Source organism: Eutrema salsugineum, unplaced genomic scaffold (genome assembly GCF_000478725.1).
Source record: "Eutrema salsugineum unplaced genomic scaffold, Eutsalg1_0 scaffold_5, whole genome shotgun sequence".
Classification (NCBI taxonomy): Eukaryota; Viridiplantae; Streptophyta; class Magnoliopsida; order Brassicales; family Brassicaceae; genus Eutrema; species Eutrema salsugineum.
In genome coordinates this window covers 7,194,757-7,217,946 of record NW_006256612.1, presented here as the reverse complement: position 1 = coordinate 7,217,946, position 23,190 = coordinate 7,194,757, and the positions used below count along the sequence as shown (strand labels likewise).

The 23,190-nt window shown below is 38.7% G+C and overlaps 5 protein-coding genes across 5 annotated transcripts; 3 read left to right on the top strand and 2 right to left on the bottom strand.

Moving 5' to 3' along the window:
- The first annotated feature begins 4,648 nt into the window (after positions 1-4,648).
- LOC112084023 lies at positions 4,649-5,473 on the top strand. The gene is made up of 3 exons (XM_024152273.1): positions 4,649-4,855; positions 4,959-5,297; positions 5,372-5,473. The coding sequence occupies exons 1-3, from the start codon at positions 4,649-4,651 to the stop codon at positions 5,471-5,473; spliced, it is 648 nt and encodes a 215-aa protein (XP_024008041.1).
- Positions 5,474-6,249: 776 nt separating this feature from the next.
- Positions 6,250-10,381, bottom strand: LOC112084022. The gene is made up of 11 exons (XM_024152272.1): positions 10,160-10,381; positions 9,507-10,115; positions 8,858-9,193; positions 8,405-8,809; positions 8,276-8,326; positions 7,923-8,159; positions 7,752-7,817; positions 7,250-7,563; positions 7,083-7,167; positions 6,510-6,978; positions 6,250-6,431 (listed from the first exon to the last, which is right to left on the bottom strand). Exons 1-11 carry the CDS (start codon positions 10,379-10,381, stop codon positions 6,250-6,252), a joined length of 2,976 nt encoding a protein of 991 aa, XP_024008040.1.
- A 3,576-nt stretch (positions 10,382-13,957) lies between these two features.
- LOC18992632 (21 kDa protein) lies at positions 13,958-14,885 on the bottom strand. Its single transcript, XM_024152914.1, has one exon. The coding sequence runs from the start codon at positions 14,817-14,819 to the stop codon at positions 14,181-14,183; it is 639 nt and encodes a 212-aa protein (XP_024008682.1). The 5' UTR covers positions 14,820-14,885; the 3' UTR covers positions 13,958-14,180.
- A 2,870-nt stretch (positions 14,886-17,755) lies between these two features.
- On the top strand, positions 17,756-20,001 carry LOC18992631 (endoglucanase 4). The gene is made up of 6 exons (XM_006416048.2): positions 17,756-17,977; positions 18,071-18,478; positions 18,777-18,869; positions 18,961-19,234; positions 19,349-19,512; positions 19,633-20,001. The coding sequence occupies exons 1-6, from the start codon at positions 17,756-17,758 to the stop codon at positions 19,954-19,956; spliced, it is 1,485 nt and encodes a 494-aa protein (XP_006416111.1). The 3' UTR covers positions 19,957-20,001.
- Positions 20,002-21,074: 1,073 nt separating this feature from the next.
- Positions 21,075-23,163, top strand: LOC18992630 (dynein light chain 1, cytoplasmic). Its single transcript, XM_006416047.2, has 2 exons — positions 21,075-21,534; positions 22,785-23,163. Exons 1-2 carry the CDS (start codon positions 21,304-21,306, stop codon positions 22,941-22,943), a joined length of 390 nt encoding a protein of 129 aa, XP_006416110.1. The 5' UTR covers positions 21,075-21,303; the 3' UTR covers positions 22,944-23,163.
- The last annotated feature ends 27 nt before the right edge of the window (positions 23,164-23,190 follow it).

Below are 23,190 nucleotides of genomic sequence, written 5' to 3'. Positions count from 1 at the left end.
ATTTTACGTTAGCTTGCTAAGTATTGCAGGTAACGTTCGAGTACCTGTTGTCAAATGTCCATAAGAGGGAAAAAAACAAAAAAAAGAGAAGAAGAATTGGAGGAATCAATTAGCAAAGCAATGACTACTTGGACTTGGTTTTAAAGTGGTTTAATATTTGGGCCTTAAAAGCCCATAAATGATCTAGCGTTCGCCCTAACTTACATTTTTGAGATACAAGTTTTAGAGACTCTTGTGTGTAACATGTAAAAAATCATACTCTTTTCATACATTCTAGATTTCTGACGTAGACTTATCTACAATAAGTACTACAGTTATTTACAAAATATTGTAACATACTGAAGTTTGAATTTCGTTTTAACATCATGAACTGATGGATAAATCATAAAACTTATGGCTGACGATTGGATTATAAACCTGTAGCCTGTATAGCCTGTAGGAGTTCCCCAACATAGAAAGGATAAAACATGTTCAGAAGATGAAAACGTACGTGTCAAACAATAAGCTATACATTACAGGTATAACCAACAGTGATGGACCCGTAGGATTGTGACAAGAAACCAAAGGACCGTTGTTTCAGTGCGTCTCGTGAATCCCCTCTCCCCCAGTTCTGATACTTATTTTGCTTTTTTGTGGTATTCTCCTTTATTTTTTCTCCTCTCTTTTTTTGGCCCATCCTTACTAAATACTACGACCACACTTTGACCTTTTTATAAACCATTCAAAAATTTATGATAAACAATCTAGAGAAATCTCTTGTTTTCTTATGGAACACTTCAACTAATATTTTCATATTTACTAAAAACAGCATCCACATAAGTTATATTGTTTCTTTTCTTTTTTATTTTTGACAAGGAAAGGAAATTCTCACAACTAACTATTTTTTGTATCTGATTTTGTGGTGATCATTTAGAATCGTTGAAAATTGTATTACCAAATGATATTTGCATTCGTGATATTTTAAAGGAACATGATGGCATACTTTACCAAACATTATTTTTCAACATGACTTATATATAGAATTGCTTAATAAGATAGATAAAAATAGTTTGCAAGGGACTTATACTTATGTGGTTGTACAATCGATTAATCATTATCTAAAAAACTGGAAAAGCATGAGGCATAAGTCGGCAAGTGTGACAGAGTTTCTATTATGTCCTTTGTTTGATATAACGACAAATAAATGCGATTGTGGTCAATTTCTAAGGGGTCACGGGTCCTTTAACATATACTTCCAACCCATTTATATATTTATGTATCGCTTGGTTTTTCTATACTGAATTTTCTTTCAAGAATGGACCGAAAATTTAGGTTTATTTACTATATGGTCGGATAAACCAATTAAACAAAAAGTGTGTTAAACGCATAGCCATCTAAACGATTGCCTGAACAACTAAATTACCGATTTATAGATTCGTAGGTGTTAAGAATCCCATGTGAGACTAGACATATGGATTCATAATTGGTTTGGAGTTTGAATCTCATAAAATCTGATACTAGGTCAATGAACATATTCTCATATCATGTGTATAGCATTTACGGTTGGTGTATCAAATTTTTCATATTTATACGAATCTACGTTTGGTAAACCAAACACTATATATTATAATTTATATTCCAGCACTTGGAACTATATACCATTAAATATACACGGACAATAGTGACATACACTCACACATATATAGAAATATTTAGGGTAATTTGCATCAATATTATGTTTGGAGGGGCAAATTAGGCGCGTGACATCGAGAAAGAGTCAATTCACTCGCTAGCGGAAGTCAACGAAAAAGCAGGGATGGAAATGACAGAATGCTCCTTGCTCCCAAAAAAGTAGACATCTTTTTTTGGTGGCGGGTAGGGACCATACGTAGTTAGCAAAAGGCAGACGGTACCATGTTTTTGAGACAGTAACATCAAATACTTTTTGCTCCTTATTTGCCCGCCCGAGGTGTTTTGTCGGGTTGTGAAATTGTACGGATAGGTTTAGTGGAGGGGACCCTTGGGATCAAATAAATAGATCTAATGAAAATTTCCATAAACCACCGCTAGTAAACAATCGTCTAGGGTTTGTCTACTTCTTGGTTTCGAAGGTATAACTACTTCTGAGGATAAATTGTGACTACTATACATTTGTAGTTGGATATTTATGACCTCTTGACCTTTGTTTGTGTAGATGGCAGGAAGGCAAATGGTGTTGTTGGTGAAAGGAAAATGGTTCGAACAGTCCAACGGAGTGTGGACTTTCCTTACGGACCGCAGAGGAAACACTAAAGCAGTTTTCCTAAGCTCGCGGATGAGTTTTACTGAAGTTGTGAAGCTCGTTAAGGAAAAACTGGGTATCTAAGAAGATGTGGGCGTAACACTTACTTTCCAGTGGCCGGCGTTCATGCTGATGGACGACGGCCGCGACGCCCCACCTGTTCTGATGTCGTCGGATGATGAAGTGTCGCTTTTTGTGGAAATGCGAGTCGAAATCGACCAGCTCAATATGTGCGTAACCACAGATGAAAATGCGGATGATGATGTTGTGAGGGTTCCTGGAAAAAATGAAGAAGCTTTGGTTGTCTACGGCACGACGGAGGAGGATGGCGCGGCTGGTGACGGTAAGCAGAATATAATAGCTATTTATTGAATAGTCCGTTATTTGAAGTTGGTAGTTTGTCTACGAAGTCGGAGTAGTCAACTATGAAAGTGTTAAATATCCTAATACCACATAGTTAACTACTTCTTGTGTAATAATGTAATGTGGTTTAGACAACTATTAACATAGTTGTCTACGTGCTTTGAACAGAACCGTATGAGGAAGAAAATTCTGAAAGGCTAGACGAGTTAGCTGTAATCAGTTTGGCTGGAGAGGAGCCGGACTTTGTGAAGGATGCTGATATCCCCGGTGAGGGTATCCATGAAAATGTAGATAGTGCTGGTGAGATACCCGAACAAGACAACAATGATACCGCGAGGGCTCGGGATAAAGGGAAGGCTAAGGTGCCGGATGGCGATTCTGGTTATGTACCAGCCAGTCAAGGATTGGAAAAGGGAGAGTGTAGCCGCCGTTCAGGCAAGTACAGTTGCGCAGATGAAACTATCAATGGTTTTTTCTCTGAGACGGAAGAGGTGCCAGCTATGTTTGGAAGGGATGCGCCGCCGGTAGTGGACGATGTTTCTGATGATGGTAGGTAGTTATATATATATAGTGAACTACCTTAATAGATGTATACCAATGTTTATGATTTGGTTCACCTAATTAGATTTACAGGGATAGACGGTGCTTTGCGAGACGTGCGATACGAAGGCGATGGAATTTTTGTTGGGAGAATTTTCCGAAACAAAGTTGAGTGTAAAATTAAATTGGCAATTCACGCCATCAATAGGAAATTCCACTTCAGGACCCCGCGTTCAACACCAAACTACATGGAGTTTCTTTGCATCAATACGACATGTCCTTGGCGGATATACGCTTCCCTCATGGATGCCACTGGGAACTTCCAAATTAAGAAGGCGATGTTGAAGCACACGTGTCCCATTGAAGACCGTCGGAAATATCACAAACAAGCGACAACACAAGTGATTGGTGAGCTGATCCAAACACGATTTGTCGCGGGGGAGAAAGGCCCCGGTCCAATCGAAATCCAGCGAATCATGCTTCAGGAGTTCCAGGTAATGTAAATTTTGTATTACGTATAGGTAGTGTAGTTGTCTACGGGTAGTTGCTTATTTGACTACATAAAATGATGAGTCGGTCTTACTCGGATTACGAAATGTAGGTCAACATTTCATTTTGGAAGGCTTGGAGATGCAGGGAACTTGCATTGGAGAAGGCATTTGGATCGGTCTCTGGCAGTTTTACATTGCTCCCTTCTTATTTGGTAAACCTACAGAACTCTAACCCTGGGACGGTTTGCAAAACTGAGTTCGGAGTGGACAAAAATGGTTGTCAACGATTCAAGTACCTATTCATATCGTTTGCTGCTTCAATTGCTGGACTCCCATACGTACGGGCAGTGGTGATTATTGATGGTTAGTTGCTAACTACTGATATACGACTATGTGATAAGTAACTACCCATTATGTATAATGAAACAATAAATACTTCTCTATCGTTACAGGGACTCATCTAATAGGCAGGTATGGGGGCTGTCTCATATGTGCTAGTGCTCAGGATGGGAACTTTCAAATCTATCCAATTGCATATGTTGTAGTGGACAGCGAGAATGATGCATCTTATGAATGGTTTTTCAATTGCTTGAACACTATCATTCCCAATGATCGTGATGTTATGGTTGTTTCAGACAGACACGGGAGCATCTACTCTGGACTCAAAAAGGTGTGAGATAATGACCAATTACAGATTCAAAGTTACTTACATATAGTTGTCTATTAGTAATCAACCATTTTGATATATTAGGTGTACCCTGATGCCGGTCATGGGGCATGTCTGGTTCACTTAGCAAGGAACATAACCGCACGGTTTAAAGAAAGTCGGCTACCTGGACTGATGGTCAGAGCTGCAAAAGCATATACCGTGTACGAGTTTTAGCAAATATTTGCAGATCTCCAAAGCGTAAGTCCTAGCTGTGCGAAGTACTTACTTGATTTAGGGTTACCACACTGGACAAGGGCATACTGCATTGGCGAACGCTACAACGTAATGACCACAAACATTGCTGAATCCCTCAACAAAGTCTTGAAAGAGTGTAGGGAATTTCCTTTAATCTCAATTCTTGAGGCCATACGGATGAGTCTAATCAGCTGGTTCGTACGGAGAAAAGCTGCATCCGCCGCAGAGCAACATTCTATCAATCATAAAGTCTGTGACGTGATGGACGAGAACTACCATGATTCCACCGAGTTAAAGGTAAATAGTAGTCGATTAGTGGACTATCGGACTACCTGTATTTAACTAGTTCCTGTTGTATATTTGTATACGACTACTTGTAGCTGACTTTGTTGATGTGTAGGTGGTTGTGGTCGGAGAGGATGAGTACGAAGTTTATAATAGACAGGGGGAAAGGTTCGAAGTGAACCTTGTTTTAAAGACGTGCAGCTGCAGGGAATTTCAAATGCTTCTCATACCATGCCGCCATGCAATGGCAGCTTCTTCGTTGAGCAAAATAGAGTTAGATAAGCTCGTAGGGGAGGTGTACACCACAAGGTACCGACGGTCCCTTTACGAAGGAGCTTTCCATCCAGTACCAACTCCTGTAAATTCTGGTGGGACCGAACTACTACCACCATTGATGCGCCGTCCCCCAGGGCGACCAAGGAAAACAAGGATCCTATCTCGTGGAGAGTTTAAGGTAACGATTATTTGCTAGTTAGTAGTTGTTTATGTAGTAACTGACTACTCGGTAATCGTTATCATCTACTGAAGTTCTCTAACTTAACAGAGGCGTTCGAGGAAGGCAGCGAGGGTTTGCAGCAGATGTCTTGGAAAGGGACACAACAAAGTTTCATGCAAACTACCGGTGCATGAAAGGTAAGTGAAGTGGCATGGGTTATGTTTGGATGAGGCAGGGGAGAATCGGATATGATGCACTTCAAATGCAAGTTAAGGGCCAACATTTTCTGTTGGTTCTTATCTCCTGGATATTTGAAGCTTTTTTTGGAACTATGCATCCTAAAATAAGTAATTGGATCTTGGATACTTTTTGTAATGCCTCAGCTACTTTCCTCCCTTAGTTATTTTGTTATCATTGAATGTGATACTACGCATCGTAAAACATGTTCTTCGCCTTTTGGAGTGATTATTAATTGCCCTTACGCATTTGAATCTCTATTAAAACTTTATATGATTGGTAGTTGTCGTAGTATATATGAGTTTAGTAATAAATAACTATCTGTAGCATAGAAACTATTTGTTTGCCTTTTGAGTGTTCGCACGAAATTGGAATATCTTTTGGAACATTGGATGATTGATAGTTGTCTATTTGTAGTTAATTAACAGTTTTCAATGTCACAATGGGCTGGAGTGTAAAATATAGATTCTACTGTAATATAGGCGATTATTAATAGTTAACTACATGTAATACAGAATTATTTGTTCGCGATGGTTATTACCACATCCTAAATATTAGTAGGGTAATTCTTCATTCCGACTGATGATAATAAACGACTACTAATAATTAAATATGTCGAAGTTCATAAAACACACAAACATAACAATAGTTTATAAAAGGGATAAGTGTCTAAAACGATATGACATGTTCGACAGGGAATAAGTTGATAAAACATCCGGATGCAATGTTGGCATCAAGCCGCAGGGTCCTTTGGAATTACGACATTAGCTAGAGAAGGCGGTTCGATCAAACATAGGAGATCATAAGCAAACTTCAGGGAAGCGTCACGAACAACATCATCACCCACAGCATTGTCCATAGGCACATTTGCAGCGTGTAACTGAATAGACATGAGTGCCAGCACACCCAAATGACCTGGTCGTGCAAGAAAAGTAGTTACCTATCCGTAAACATTTAATACGTATGTGACTACTATTATAAAATATGAGATACCTAAAGTCGATGTCTGGAAAGTTGGTTTCACAATTTTTATTGTGAACGCCATCACGTCGTCTGCTTTCATCTCTGTATTGTATGCCACTCTCCTGATAAAATGTGGTAGAGCCTGTGCAAGGGGCGCGACACTTGTCTTGAGTTTCATCTCTTTGAGTGTCGCATAGGAATTCAGGACCAGAATCTCATGGCTTTCAAAATCGATGCAAAGCCCCACCCAGTATCGGTCATCCACTTGATAAGGGCAATAAATCCGCGCAACCTGAGTGTACCATGAGCGCTTGGCTTTGACGTATGCAGCTGAACCAGGAGGGAGTGAGACAAGTTTCTTCTTCGGGGGATTTGTGAAATGCGGAAGGAGTTCAACGATGCCGTGAAGGAACGTGTACTCGACAAAGTCATAAGTGCACCGATCGTCGTTCAATTCCGCCAGTTGGTGACGGAATAGCCTAATAATGCTGTCAATAGACTAATATAAAAGATAAAAGAGAAAGTAGTCAATTCCATAGTAGACACATTGAAAATAGTTAACTATTGATAAATATGTAGCACTGATCGTTAGTTACTAATTACCATCACGGAGATCGGGAATTTGAGGTCAACAATCTCTTTCAAAATGTTGACAGAGAGGACAATCCCATTCCAACTAGGAAAAGTCCTACAGATAACAAGCGTACCTTTAGTACCCAGTGTTAACTACCGCCAAATAGTAAATAGAAGTAAAATAAACGTTTACTTACCGAGTATCTTTCATTCTGTTTTGTAGGAGGATGACTTGTTCGAAGTTTGGTGTTGGAAACCAATGCGACATGTCAATTGATTTATCAGACTTTTTCGGGCGTTTAGGTCGTGGGACTATATAGTCCGTCATCTGTGACGAAGGGACGGGTTGTCGTTTACTCTTGCGAATTGCTCCCTGATCTTCACCTCCAGTCTTAGATGTTTGGGCCATATTTTTCTCTTCCTGTGTAAGACCCAGTGACCACACAGGAGGATCAACGCCTGCTGGAATTTCGACCTCTTGCTGGGCATTTGGGACATCATCTCCCAATCCCTTAATGAACATTAAAAAAGTCATATATTAGTAGTTGCTTACAGGAATTTATAGGGCCTAACTAATCTGTTACGTCGACGAATTATTACCGAAATATGAATGACCAGTAGTCATCTATGCGTAGCTAACTACTTTAAATTAGACTTCCTAGATATTTCTAAGGAAAAAAGAAGAAATAGAGTCCAAACCGTTTCCATCAGTGTGCCGGCTGAGATCGCAGATTCAGGAATAGTGTGGTGGGTCTCCAGCATGATCTAGTATACATAAGTGTGTTGTCAAACTTACACATAATCGACTACTTAGTAAATGGCTACATTAAACACAACTATTCATTGATGATATTAATAAAGTTAACGAACCTGGGATTCTGGTCGTACTTCTTTCTGGGGGACTGTTTCGTCGTTGGTCTGAACAGGTGTCTCATCTTCCCGCGGGCCGGTTTGGTCGTTGGTTTCAACAGGTGAGACCTCTTTAGCAGCATCGGTTCCGTCGTTGGTAACAACAGGTGGGAGATCTTTATCAGCATCGGTTTCTTCGTTGATAACAACAGGTGGGACATCTTTATCGGCACCGGTTTGGTCCCTCGCCTGTACAACCTGATATTATTGTATCATATAGTCGAGTACTAAGACACGAGATTGTATGCTTAACTATATGTGAGTGGTAGTCAACTTCTTCCTTAATATGTATCTATTAATAGTTGTCTACTTACGTATGGTGGTGGTGATGGAACAGGCTGGATTATTGGCGGCTCTACATTAACCTACATTAACAAGATAAGTGTGAGTGTGTAGTTTAACTACAAGTATCTGGCTAGTGGTAGTTGACTACGTACCTATACTTGGTCTGATAAATCAGACAGCACACTCGCAATCTGGTTGCTCGCGAGTGTAGCATCATCTTGGACATCATCAACGTCAACTCGCATTTGTCTACCCACTTCGCCAGTATCTCGAGATCCCTCAGCGTCGGGTTCCCTTCTATCTTCATGGGCATCACCATCAACATTTCCAACAACATCACCGACATTGCTATCCACAACGTCGTCACTTTCGGAAGAAGGACTGCTTGAAACCTTGTTCTTTGTACCGTCATCGCCGTCATCTTCTTTTGATGGATTTGAGGACTTGGACTCCTCGGACGAAGAAACCTGTTGAAATCGTACGTGCTTGGCTCTTAGTGGAATGGACTTGACCCTACGGCCAAGGGGTCGCTTAGCAGGTTCTCCAACTTTAGGCGAAGGCTCCTATTGGCTCCGAATATAATCCTTAAAGGTACTCAAAGTGAAAGATACTTCGGAACGAAGGTCAACAAACTCGGTACGAAGACTTTTAATCTCTGATAAGACAAACGAAGTCTCGCGTACAACCTTTTCAAGCATGGAAGAAGCAGCAGGATCTAAATCCACATCGGAAGATGTGTTCCGAGACGATGACGGTGGTGCATTTGGCTGGTTTTGAACGAGACTTGCATTTTCACCGCCATTCCATGTCTTCCTAGAAAATTTCTTGCCTTCACTGATTGCTGCGAGTAAGTTGTCTACGGTTTCGTCCGGGAAATCATCATCAAATGCGAAATCAGTATCATCCAAAAGGTGTTCATCGTCCGGTAAGATTGCTGTGACAGCCACCTGTGATGATAAATTACCACGGGTAATTAGCTACCAAGTATACACCTTTTAATAGTCGATTATATAACACTTGGAACTACTATTGCTATACAGTCCTATGCGACATTACAAGTAGTCTTAATTACCTGTAAGTAGACAACTAAGAATCATGCAATGTTTATATTTTACGCGTAGTTAATTACCAGGGTTCTGATTACCAATAGATATCTACGGCCTAACATAACTTTTTCGTGCCTTGGGTAGTCGTCATCCGGAGGATAAGCTAACTGACTACTAATAACCAGTTACCATTATGTCGAAATATATAACATACCTTCGTATTATTGTCGAGAGACTTCACATGAGGCATCGAGATATTAATCGGTTTCATAGAACCAGTCCGTAAACTTGGGAATTCATCTTCTTCATCAACGTCATCCCTCAGGGTATGCGTGGTTGATTTACCTTTTACATCCTTCTGCAGAATAGACGGAGCACACTCCAAAACTACCATCTGTAAAGCATGTAGAAAACCCTGAAAAGCACATGTTGGCTGACAAAGGTACGATGTCGTAGCTGTCCTAGTTTTGATGCTGTGGATAGTGAGATCAAAGGATTTTCGACCCCAAGGATATTCGAGAAATTTGTCAACATCTTGTACCAACATGATGTGCTCGGCACTAATCTTGGCATTTTTGGAGGTGGGACAGACAATACCGTCTATGAGGAGTAAGCATGCCAACTTGAATCTGGTAGCTTTATCTTTGTACGGTCGGCCGGCAAGTGTATTCGCTATCCATCCAGGGGTTGCATTCCTCTCAGAACCAAATAAATCAACGGTATATTTATTGACCTGGTCTTCCTTCAACTTTTTCGGCGGTGGTAAGTTGGAGCAATCTAACCCCGTCGTAATAGCAAACTCTCTGATAGAAAAGCGAATTGGCTGCCCAGCAAAGAGGCACCAAAGCTCTTTTTTTTCTTTGTAACCAGCTGTCTCGACAAGATGAAATGGAGAAATCTGACTGATGATGCTATCTTGTTGCCTGTTTCAATAATCTTTCCAAATTGGGACAGCGAGAGCTTCTCCATATGGTCTTCTTCCAAAGCATGACTGATAGTCTCGAGATAAGGTAGCTGGAAGTAGGTATTCACTTTTTTATTCGCCGGTTCGTTGCCTAAGGCAAACAATCGGTCCGGAAACCGGGACATGGCTTGTACTCTGTAAAATAGATGCAGTCTATAAGTCAATAACTACCGGATGATAACTAAAAATAATCGTTTATTTGTATATCAATAATAATCATAACAAAACAACAAAAACGGTTGAAGAAAATAGTCAGATAATACCTAAATGACTACTACTAATCAACTAATGTATTCATGTATATACGCCAGTTACGGTCGATTATACAATCGAATTGGGCATAAACTGTCTTGTGATAGAATAGTCGTTTACTTGTATATCAATTTTTATAGTATCGGACCAAACTAAAGTCGCGTGTCACCCCGGAATCCCTAGAGCCCGAAGTTAGAAATAGTTGAAAACGAGAACACGAAATCCTAGATCTGAAATTGGAGCAGAAACGATATCAAATTCGAAATCAACTACAATTATTAATTGAAAATATACGACTATTAGGATAATTATTTACTAATAGCCAGCAAAATTCGAGTAAGAATTCGTTTGTTCAGGGACACCTCTGCGTACGGCGGCGGCGGGGAAACGGGATCTAGAGGATGGGGAAGTACAATAAACGGTGAAAAGCTTACCTTTAAAATTGAGAGGGGCAGGGCAACATAAGCGACGACCCAGTCATCGTTATCGGTGCAGTGCGGCGGAGGCGGTTCGGAGCGGCGGAGGCGGTTCGGAAGGTGGGTGTGTTTTTAGGTTAAAGAAAGGCGTCGGGGAAGATGAAAGATAACAGGGAAGATGAAAGAGAATAAGGGATATAAAGCAAGAAATGACAGTTGCAAATAAGTTCGTGGAGTGAGAGAAGAAAAAGAGAAATGGCAGACGGGAACTTATGAAGGGCAGTAAAGGAAGTTATAATTGCGGTTTATTTGCATTTTTTAAAATAAAAACCGTTATCAGGGCATAAAACGGTTGTTAGCGAGAATAAAAATTTTTTTTTCCCTCCTGCTTAGTGGTTCAGAAAATTAAAAATTGCTAAGATTAGAGGTTCCCAAAATAAATGGCACAACAATATTAAGTCTTACATTAATCAATACAGCACTGATTGGCTTAAACCCATCTGATAATAGTCAACTACATTGGAAATTGATAATAGCTAACTAATAAGTAGGCAACTAATAGTAGTCAAATACCATATATATTATTGTTTGATACAATCAACATACTCAACTAATTAGGGGTCTAACGAGAATTTTGCATGGTGGTAGTAAACGTAGAGGTAGCAGTGTTCACAATACATTAGCTGATGCTTCAAACGGCAGCTGGGGAAATCAAGGGCTAATTGGGGTAAGGATGTATGACTATTAGGGACCACCATTTTCTGGATTAAATCCATCACTTGCTCCCCAATGGAGATCATATGCTCGATTTTTACTCTCCAACCAACCACACGGTCTAACATTTCCATGCCTTTTGGATAGTGCCCAACAGCTGTAACACAGATTGCCAGCATTACAGTCGCCGGTTCAACTCCACCTTTTGAGGCTTGGTTCAAAAACCTCAGCGAACCTTCGATATCATTAGCAACCGTTATTCGGCTTATCCCACGGAGATAGAGTGCAATTGGATTACCTGAGTTGATCGCTGACTCAAAAAAGGTAGGGTAGTCCTGAATTAAACTCGGCCTCTTGACGAAAGCTGATATGTTAATAACTCTTGTAACAGATGGTTCCTTGAATGCTTGGTTGAGGAACTTACAAGATGACGCAAACGAGCAAGCGTCTTCTGCAGATACCGTACCAACTCTTTGGAATATGCCAATGACTGCATCACGAATATGCGGAAACACATCATTTCCCAAAGGATTGACATTGGAGTTTCCTAGGACCGAGATATGCCTACGAAACACACCAGAAAAAGAAGTTAACTATCAAGTTACAGTAGTCACTTATCATGAAAGGGAAGTATATGTTGTCCACTAGTCAACTATCCCATTTCTAAATGTAAATGATTACCGAGATTTAGTAGTCGATTACTATACACGAGTATGGATCTGTAAATAAAAATCTGGTTGGTGAAGAAGACAATGAAACTGGCAACAGTGAAGCTGGAAATCCTTTAAAATGACGCGAGCGCTCTTTAGATACACTAAAATGAGCTAGGAAAAAACTGGAAAATCAGATGTAAAACTATAAGATAAAATAGCGAGTGGGTGCGAGTGATAACAGAGTTCGTGTCATTCACTGTAGCGAATATAGGTACTATGTCGGCAACACCTCAAGGAGTGCTAGAGGAGAAAAGAAAAAATGTAATACTTTCCAGAATCCACCGCTGATTTAGAACTGGATGACGTAGAATACTCGCCGACCATGGTTGATATCCAAAAAAAAAAGACGACGTCGCTACCTAGTCTCAGTCGCCGTTCGTCTGATAAGAGAGAGAGAGGTTCCGAACGTGAAGGAGGAAACAGTAATACTGGGTTGTGACTGATTTGAAATTCAAAATGAATTTCATCGACCCAAGTTCCCCTATAAAGGCCTGGAGAGAGAAATTTGAATTAAAGGTAAAGTGGGATGAAAGAGAAACATGTCAGATAAATTGAAAAATGTTAAGAGATAAACGTTATCATACATCAAGTGTGTTGTAGTGCAATGAAGGTGAGGGGGTATTGGGTACTTTCCATCCCTCGCAAAAATTAGTTTTCGCACACCTAATTGACACTCGTCGTTATGCTACCACACCAAATTTCCCAAATATTTATTCGAAAATGGGTACAAAAAAGGCAAGTGTATGCATGTGTATGCGCTTATGTTTCAACCCATTGAAATAGCTCTATAGCTTGTCCCTTGTCGGGCATTAACAGATAACGTCCGTGTATCAGTGGTGGAGTTACAGCGCATGCATACATTAGCATTTGTCTACTTCTTTTTTATACAACATCATTAGCCATTATAGATCAATAATAAGAGCTGCCAAAAAAAAAATTGATAATATGATTTATTCATTACTTATTTACTTTCCGACATTACTTATTTGTACCTTCGTCCTTTTTTGTCAATATTTGTAGCCTTTAATTTATGTTAAACCAGCCGAGAAGTGAAAGAATACGTATTATATTATTATTATAAACTATAAATTAAAGCGTGTAATTTATGTTGTTGGTATCCGCTTATTTGCGTTTTAACTTTTAAACCAATGGATGAATTGAGTTTTCTTAATTCTTGTTTGCCCAATCTTTAAAATAAAATAAAATTTAACCAACACTTTTGTTTTCTCGTCGAATTGTAGTTTTCTTTATCAACACTTTACACTTAAACTACACAAGGACAACAAACTTATTTTGCCTACCACTAAAATTCAAAATTCAAATAAAGTCAACTTGTTATTTTTCTTTTGTTTTTATCAAAAAGTGAAAAAAAAATCAGCTCATACAATTTGGTAATAAGGGTTTGCTATTAAATTACAGGGAACTGGCGAAAGTAGTCCATTATTTTTCAAAAAACTCTTTTGATAAGATTTTTGCGTTGTTTAGCAATTCGGTGAGCTTTGATAATGATTTCCTTATTTGTTTGAAACCTTCTAAAACGATCAAATACAACGTAAAAGGGCAAATAAATATAAGAAAATAATATAGTAATTGATTCTTTCCACACACTTGTTTCTTTTCGTAATTTCGACAAACGAAAAGCGTAAATAACTACATAATGCTACTATACGTACATCAATTTCATTACAGCCAATAATAACAAACAGAATTATCTTATTATATCTCTATCATGCACGCTTGAGAAACAAACATAAAAAAACCAATCATTTTTCTTTTCAAGTAAAAAATAAGAAGAAGAAGAAGAATATCTGATGAATAATCATAGAAGATCAATGTATTGCCTTATCAACGCATCGATTAACTAAAGCCAACGCATTACTAGTCAACTTTTTGACGTCATCGACCCGTGCGCACACGTCATCTTTCCTCGGCTCATCGTGAACGTCTTTAAACCCGTCTGTACAAGTCTCCTCATCGGTTAAAGCCGCACTGAGCCACGTCTGAACGTTACTCATCTGAAACCTGAACGACTCGAACGAGCCAGTCGAGACCAAATCCCTCATCTGTTTCATCGAGCCTCTCATTTCATCGACCGCGTCTTTAAGATTCTCGAAGCAGTCACGAAAAACGGCGGCTGCAGTTGGATGGGCCCCATTCTCGGAGGTGACGTGGCTAGTCTCCGTGATGACGTTGGAGAGGTATGAGGCTAACTCAAGAGTCTTGGTGAGAGTGACGGAGATTGCGGCTCGAGCCAAGAGAGCTGGCTCGTTGTGGACGGAACTTGAGAAGTTTGAGAGAGAGGTGAAGCAGAGGTCCTGGTATAATGTGGACGTGCAGCTCGTACGGATGAAATCTGAGTCGTCTGATGATTCTTGGGAATGGACGGTCGGGATTAATGGGAGGAAGGTGGCTAATAATAAGGAGAAGAAGAAGAGAAGTGGTTGATGAAATCGATGAGAAGGTTTCATGGTTTCTTCTGTTCTATGTGTGTTGGATTTTTGTGACAGGGAAGTGTCTCTTTTTGCTGTTGTGGATAGTTTGGAATTGGTGACCTCAAAGTTTATATTTATATAGAGAGACTGTAACTAACACACACGGTTCTCTTTTTGTGCCAATCATGCGAATTACAACTTGACGTTAATACCCTTCGAAAGTTTTGATGGGTTTCGGGAAAATGTTGATCGGAATCCATACGTTTAATGGGCCGGTGTGGAATAGTGTACCTTTGCTTTTGTTTGTGAAATACCGAAATGAAAGTGCAAACTCTCTTACACATCTAGTTGAATCGACAAAGTCAAAAGTCTTTTTTTTTTTTTTTTAAACCAAGTCAAAGAGTACCATTTTTTTCATCTAACTTTTTTATTAGGACTTAGAAAACCTTACAAAACGAACCACCCATATGGAAAAGCGGCATAACAAGTACAAATCCCCAAAAACAAAACCGAAAACATAATTTTTCTCCAGAGACAAAGCTATATATCTGTAAAAGGGAAGCAAAAGACTTTTTTTTTTTTAAATGTAAAGGTTATATTATCAATTTTCAGTTTTTGACAGAATTACATATATTACAAAGGAAACAGATTAACCGAAAAACTACTAAATAACGACAAATAAGCAATAAACAACAACGAAAGGCTAAGAAAGATGGTTTAAGAGACAAGAAAATTAAAACCAAAACAACACCAAACCGAAACCGAAACGTGGACCATCCCGTTTTGCCGTAGTCTCGAAGAATTAGAGTTCTCATCATCGTTGCCACAAGCATCATCCCGAAGCCAGCCCTCAAACCTTAAGAGTGAGACGCCTACAGCTTCTCCGAGAACTAACGGGATTTCCGATTTCCGTAACGGACAAACTTGCAACCGACATCCAAACTGCTAATGAATCACTAATGAATCAAAGGTATTAAAACCAAACTGTAAACCGAATATCACCCACAACATTTTTCAAGTGACCTTAATATACTGAAACGAATATGATACCCAAAAATATGATATTCGAGAAGAACCAAAACCGAAGAAAGACTTAACTCGATCTAAAAAAAAACATACCATCTCTAGGTACCATCTAACTTATTTTATTTTATTTTTTCCAAATTTTTTTATCTTATATAGTAATAACATCAAAAATGATTGTTCAACAAAACCAGAGCAAAGATGCCTACACAAGTTTTACATCGCTGCTTGAGATGTACTAGAAGCGTTGGTTTTACATTGGAAAAGAGTGCATAGCCAAAATAGGCATATGGTATTGGTCTATTTCATGTTTTAGCCGGCCCCTCTGTTCGTCGTATCATATCGATACATACTTTTAGGTCTCATGCATGTTATTCCTTGTATCACAAATAGGTTTTGTTTTGGCGGTATTAATTAAAAATGTATCGTACGTATTGCCATTAGAGTTTAAAAACTCATAACGGTTGTAGGTCTCGTCGCTTGATGAGCTTCGTTACCACTTACCATTACAAATCTCAGCCGTCATAATTTAAATTTGGGCTCCCTAGCTCGCAAGCCGTTTGTCAATCAATTTCACATGAATGGACTGCATTCATAGCATTCCCTTTTGTTATATGGACTTTCATTCGGTGTGCATTCAATAGTCTATCTGTATGAATTGAATTGTGTCTTATTTAGTTTAGAGTAATATCTCAATTTTCTAACATCTAACATCTTGTTTTGTTTTTTTCCATATAAAATATACCTTATTTTGTTTTGTTTTTTCATATACTTTTTATATATCCTATCCTATATTTCCATGGGATATGGAACATGCTTTCTTAAAAATGTAACTTTATATATATATATATATATATATATTTTTTTTTTTTGCTAACATTTGGAATGTAACTCTATTTTTTACTTCCCAAGGGAAATGCAAAGCCAGAATGATTGAGTTACATTGGTCAAATTATTCTTTGGCTCTACATTTAATAGTTTAGTTCCCCCATAATTCTGGCTTTGCATTTCCTTAGGGAAAAAGAAAAAACAATCTCAAAATATTGTCTGGCGCATTGAGCAAGGAAGATTAGATGCGTCGGCTTTGTGCAAGTTGCAAACCGCATATGGAAGTAAAATTATATTGTATGTCAAATTGTCAACTTTTTTTTTGTCAACGTTTTCTTTTGACCTTTCCCAAAACTATTGCATTTCCCATCTGGCCATCTTATCAATTTTTCATTTTATAACGCATCGTATTCGTATCAGGCATATGCAACCATGAATTGCAATTAAGACTTGAACTTTCCCCCTCTAAAAGCAGAGGAAGAAACGGATATAGTTCGGATCAATACAACTCCGATTAAAAAAATCATGTTTGACCATATAACAGAATGTAGTAAACTACATTTACATAAGTTGAATAACCTTAAGTTTTCGGTTGAAATCATCATTGAAATTCGAATTAGTTTTCTGCTTAAGCTTTATATGATGATTGGTTAAACGAGTTGAATCCGGCACATGAGTCCTCCTAACACATGAATATATGTATATGCATTGACTTTTTATGTTAATCATTTCTATGATATGACCAACATACGTTTTTTTGAAAATTGCTATAATTATATCAAGACGTAAATCTTGGTTTACTTATAAAATTACAAGTTGTAATATGGATAGAGAGAGCCGTACCGAAATCTTTACGTATGTCCTAAAAAGCCTAAATTATTGGGAACCAAAAACTCAAAAAATCAAAATCACTCGTCAATCACGGGTCATAACCCGACCCGACCAATCGTATTTAATTCTTGACCCAACATGGAGTTTCGTCCAATCAAATAAATACACGTGGACGCTATCCATTGGCTATTGTCTCTGGAATCGCAAAGGACTTTTTTTTCCCCCGAGTATAAAAAGAAACTCACCACGCTACGCTCTTCCCATCTCTCTCCAATACGAAAAGATCGAAAATGGCGGGAAAATCTCTAAACTTATCGGGCATTGCTCCGGCGACGATTATCCTCTTCATGCTCCTTATAATCTCACCGGAGATCTACGCCGGACACGATTACCGCGACGCTCTACGAAAGAGTATTCTCTTCTTCGAGGGTCAACGCTCCGGCAAACTCCCACCAGACCAACGCCTTAAATGGCGTCGCGACTCCGCCTTACGCGACGGTTCCTCCGCCGGCGTGCGTCCTCCATTTCCCTCTCCAAAAATCCTCTCTCTATACTAACTTCAATCGTCACTGAGATTAATTTCGCTCTTTTTTTTGTTGTTTCAGGTGGATTTAACCGGAGGGTACTACGACGCCGGAGACAACGTGAAATTCGGTTTTCCGATGGCTTTCACGGTAACGATGATGTCGTGGAGCGTAATCGATTTCGGGAAAACGATGGGGCCGGAGCTGGGAAACGCCGTGAAAGCGATCAAGTGGGGAACGGATTATCTCCTGAAAGCGACGGCGATTCCAAGCGTCGTGTTCGTCCAAGTCGGAGACGCTTACTCCGACCATAATTGCTGGGAACGCCCCGAAGATATGGACACGTTGCGAACGGTTTACAAGATCGACAAGGACCATCCTGGATCTGAAGTCGCCGGCGAGACCGCAGCCGCTTTAGCCGCCGCGTCGATCGTTTTTGAAAAACGCGATCCAGCTTACTCCAAACGCTTGCTGGACCGAGCTGCAAGGGTAACTTTTACTTTAACGCTCTTTTACTTTCTTTCTTTTTTAAAACGGAAGAAAGAAAAGGAAAAAAAATCGTGATTTTTGTTTTTGTCAAAAAGTTTAACAACTGATTATATACTTTGCTTTGCGTGATTAGTATTGTCTAATAATGTCTTTCCCGTACATTTTTGATTTCCCTTGTTCTAACATGCTATGAATTATGAAGCACTACTTCACTTTAAAATATTGACCTAAAGAAACAAAGCATTTGACTTTCTTTATTGACATCCAAATATTTGACTAATTTTGTAAATGGACGCAGGTGTTCGCGTTCGCCAATAAGTACAGAGGAGCGTACAGTGATAGTCTTCACGAAGCAGTGTGTCCTTTTTACTGCAATTTCAACGGTTACGAGGTAATCAAAGAGTTTACTTTAATTAATTATATTTCCATAACTGGAAGGTGTAAAAATGATCAATTTTGAGATTGGTGGTGCGTACGTGCAGGATGAGTTGCTTTGGGGAGCTGCATGGCTACACAAAGCTTCAAAGAAACGAGTGTACAGATTGTATATTATGAAGAACAAAGAGATTCTAAGAGCTGGAGATACGATCCACGAGTTTGGTTGGGATAACAAACGTGCTGGGATTAATGTCTTAATCTCCAAAATGGTACTAATGGGAAAAGCAGATTATTTTCAGAGTTTTAAGCAAAACGCTGATGAGTTTATCTGTTCTTTATTGCCTGGAACTTCTCACCCTCAAGTCGAGTACTCACTAGGTAAATATTGGATTTGGAACCACCAAAAACAAATATAATTAATCATTTATTACACATAGTTTCTTTCTTTAATAGTTTTTTTTTTCATAACTAAACACATTTATATATACACAGGAGGGCTATTAGTGAAGAGTGGAGGGAGTAATATGCAGCATGTAACATCTTTGTCGTTTCTGTTAATAGCATATTCTAATTACCTAAGTAACGCCAATAAAGTGATTCCATGTGGTGATTTCACAGCTTCTCCCGCTCTTCTCCGTCAAGCCGCCAAGCGTCAGGTAACTAACTTATTAACTAACTTAACACTCTTACGTGCCTCTGTTTCAGGCTTTTAGCATTGAGACATTAAATTAACCTAGCATGTGTTTTTGTGTTGTTTGGGGCGTACGTTAACAAAGGTGGACTACATACTAGGAGATAATCCGATGAAAATGTCTTACATGGTTGGATATGGTTCGAGGTTTCCACAGAGGATTCACCATCGTGGCAGCTCGGTTCCTTCCATCGTGGACCATCCTGGTCGCATAGGGTGCAAAGACGGTTCACGCTATTTCCTCAGTCCGAACCCTAACCCTAACCTGCTAATTGGCGCCGTCGTTGGTGGTCCCAATGTCACTGACGATTTTCCTGACTCGAGGCCTTACTTCCAGTTGACTGAGCCCACGACTTACATCAACGCACCTCTCTTGGGTCTTCTTGGTTACTTCTCTGCACATTCTTGATTTTTCCTATATCCCAAAAGCAAGATGATGATGATGATGATGATAGTTGCGCTCGTTAAGAGTCTAGAGGTGTGCTGATAACTAGACCGCCCTACCAGATGTTGAAAGTTGATTTGTAGTTGTTTGTTACGCCACAAGAATTTGCCGATGAAAAGAAAACAAAAGGAGATAACATTATTCTCAAACCAATTGATTTGTTTACTAATATATATGTGTAAACACAAATGACCCATCTTACTTTGGAAGCAATATGTCTTCTTAATGGAATGCCTTTCTTTATTTTTATGAGGTCAAATGTTCTTACTCCATAGTCAAATGAAGCAACAGTTTCGTCTAATAATATACATCCGTACCTATATGTTACTTCCTTGTCCCATTTTTGATATTCCAAAGCATGGCGTCTAAAAAATGTAGATAATTAATTAACTTTACATGTTTTTTTATTTTGTATGTGTGAAACAAAAATGTTTATATTTTTATATTACGCGCAAACTAGAATTTTGTGACCATACAAATTAGTGGAAGGGAGATATATTCACAAAGCATTGTTTATAATACATAATTTTTTGTAAACACAAACATTTCCCCTTAACTTGTAAGCAACATGTCCCTAGTACAAGCAATATTCTTTTATTCTTGTTACCAAATAATCAAATCGATAAATATTACTCCCTCCATTTCATAATAAATGTTTTTTTAGATTTCATTTTTTTGTTTTAAAAAGAGTGTCATTCTGCATTTTCAATGTAACTTTTTACTCTTATTTCCTGTTTTATCCCTCATTTAAAGATAATAATCTTTGTAATTAAATGTTATAAAAATATATTATTTAGGGGTATATTAAAAATGTTTGTTAGAATGACACTTATTATGAAACAGAGGGAGTAGTATATTTTTCTTCATTAGTTGGTCGTTTCGTTTTCTTTCAACTACAGTACATTAAATAGTCAATCAATTTTAATCATAGGAGAAGTAATTATTATTCATGAGTTATGAGTTAATCATGAGTTTATGACCAACTAAAGCCTAAAGGTGTACTTTATCCTTAAAAAAAGAGAAAGAGAGTAAAATTAGGAATTTGTCTTTGGTCAGCTACTTTCCGCTAAAACAAGAGCGCTATTTTGTCTCCTACACACGCCTTACCTTTTTTAATCCGGGTTTCTCAAAAAAAATCATTCCTTTTCTTCTCTCTCTCTCACAGACATTTTATCAAACAGATGGTGCTCACTCCGAAACAGTTAACGAACTAACTAGCCCTAGGGGACTAGCTTGGTTTTTCTCCGATTAAAAAGGAGGAAAAAACGAAAACAAGGGCCTTAGCTGAGTGATGTGAGAGCGAGAGAAAACATGGAAAGAGTTGAGCTAGAACTAGAGAGAAGAAGCAAGTTCTTGAACAGCCTGATACAGAAAAAGAAAGCTAAAGAGCATCAGGATCAGAAAGAAGAGTTCAATGTTAGAGTTCGGGCTTCGGATATGCCTCTGGCTCTGCAGAACAGAGCCTTCAGTTTGTCGCGTGAGCTCTTGAATGCCACTCCTGGAAAAGCCGACAACAAACGACTCGCTCTCGCTCTAAAAAAGGTAGATCCTTTGTCTCTCTTCTCTGATTTCTCCGTCTCTAGCTTAAAAATCGCGTCTTTTTACTACTGTGGAGTGGGTTTTGAAATTTGACACAGAATCTAGTAGTGTGCTACTTTTGTGTCCTAGGGCGACCGTCTCAAGTCGCATGCTTTTCTATAAACTGTGGTATTGTCTTCTCGATCTTGCTTGATTTTTAGATGTGTACTTGTGTGGCGAATCAGGAATTTGGATTTTCGCTTTGCGTACTTTGCATATTATCGAAATTCATGTATGGTCCCCTATTTGTTTTGTGGCTTTCATTTGGTTGCATTTTTTACTTTGTTCCATTGTTCTCTTTTCCATTTGCAGGTTCTGGTAGTCTACTTGACCTGGTCTTTTTTGTATTGCGAGGATAGCTTTAGTTTGAATCTCTTTGTGATAAGTCTTGAACCTGGATGTTCTTGTTGCTTATTGAGATGGTTTTTGAGCTGACTTAGGCCATGGCTTATGGATTTCTTAGAAGTTTCTTTATCTCTGCTGTTTAAGTCAGATGATACCTGATGATAAATCTGAAGCATTTTGCTTTACGAAATGAGCCTTGCCCAAATGGAAACTTCTACAAAGGACTCAGTTGTCTTCCGATAGACCGGTCTGGCATTACTACCCCCATATATAGAATTGTATGCAGCTTTTGCATAGAATTGTACATGGCCTCAGGTTTTAATGACTAACACTTTAAAATATCTGAGAATATTGCTCCTATTTAGAGGGCGTTGATGGTCCGCTTTTGATTTTATCTTATGAGCACTTGTATTTGACTTTATTAGTCTTTCAATTCCTCATATGTGACTAGGTAGAGGTACCATTTTTCACAAGTGCAAAGATGTTTTTGGTGCTCGAACGTGGATGAAAGTTGCAAACTTTGAATGATCCAAGTGAAAATAAGAGAGGCATTTACATTGGTTTCACGAGTGGTTGAGTAAAAAACTTAAGAGTGTCGTTCATAAGAATAGAGGCTTTATGTTTTTCTCAATGGTTCACTAATCTTTCAAATAATGGCTACCGTTCCTAACTCTTTATGTCAGTTTTTTGTACTTGTTTTATCTTCTTGTTTCTGCTGGTTTCCTATCTCTTCGTTTTCTTCAAAACTTGAGCTTTTGTCCCTTTGTCAAACAACACGTTGCATCGAAATTAAACTTGCATCAGATGTATAAACTTTACTTTCGCTCTCTACTCTATAAGAATGTTTTCCATCTTGCCTTTCATTTCAGGACTTCGATTCTGCGTATGGACCGGCATGGCACTGCATTGTTGGGACCAGCTTTGGTTCGTACGTGACTCATTCCATTGGAGGATTCATATATTTCCAGATCGACAAGGTTTATGTTCTTCTATTCAAGACTGCAGTGGAACCCTTAGATCACCAATGAGAAAGTTGATCCATCTAAAAACGGAGCGAGGATCTTCAATTTGTCCCTGTCCCTCCCTTTCGATTTCTCTGTGCCTGTATTCACGCTATTTATTTAGACTTGGATAAGTTAATCTCCTAGACAAAATCTAGGTTTATGACTTATATTGTGTAAATTACAAATGAATTGTTTCGACTTTGTATCCTCTCTTTTTCTTTGTTAATTTTTGTGTGATTATTTTGTCAAAACTTGCGGAAGATATATGCCT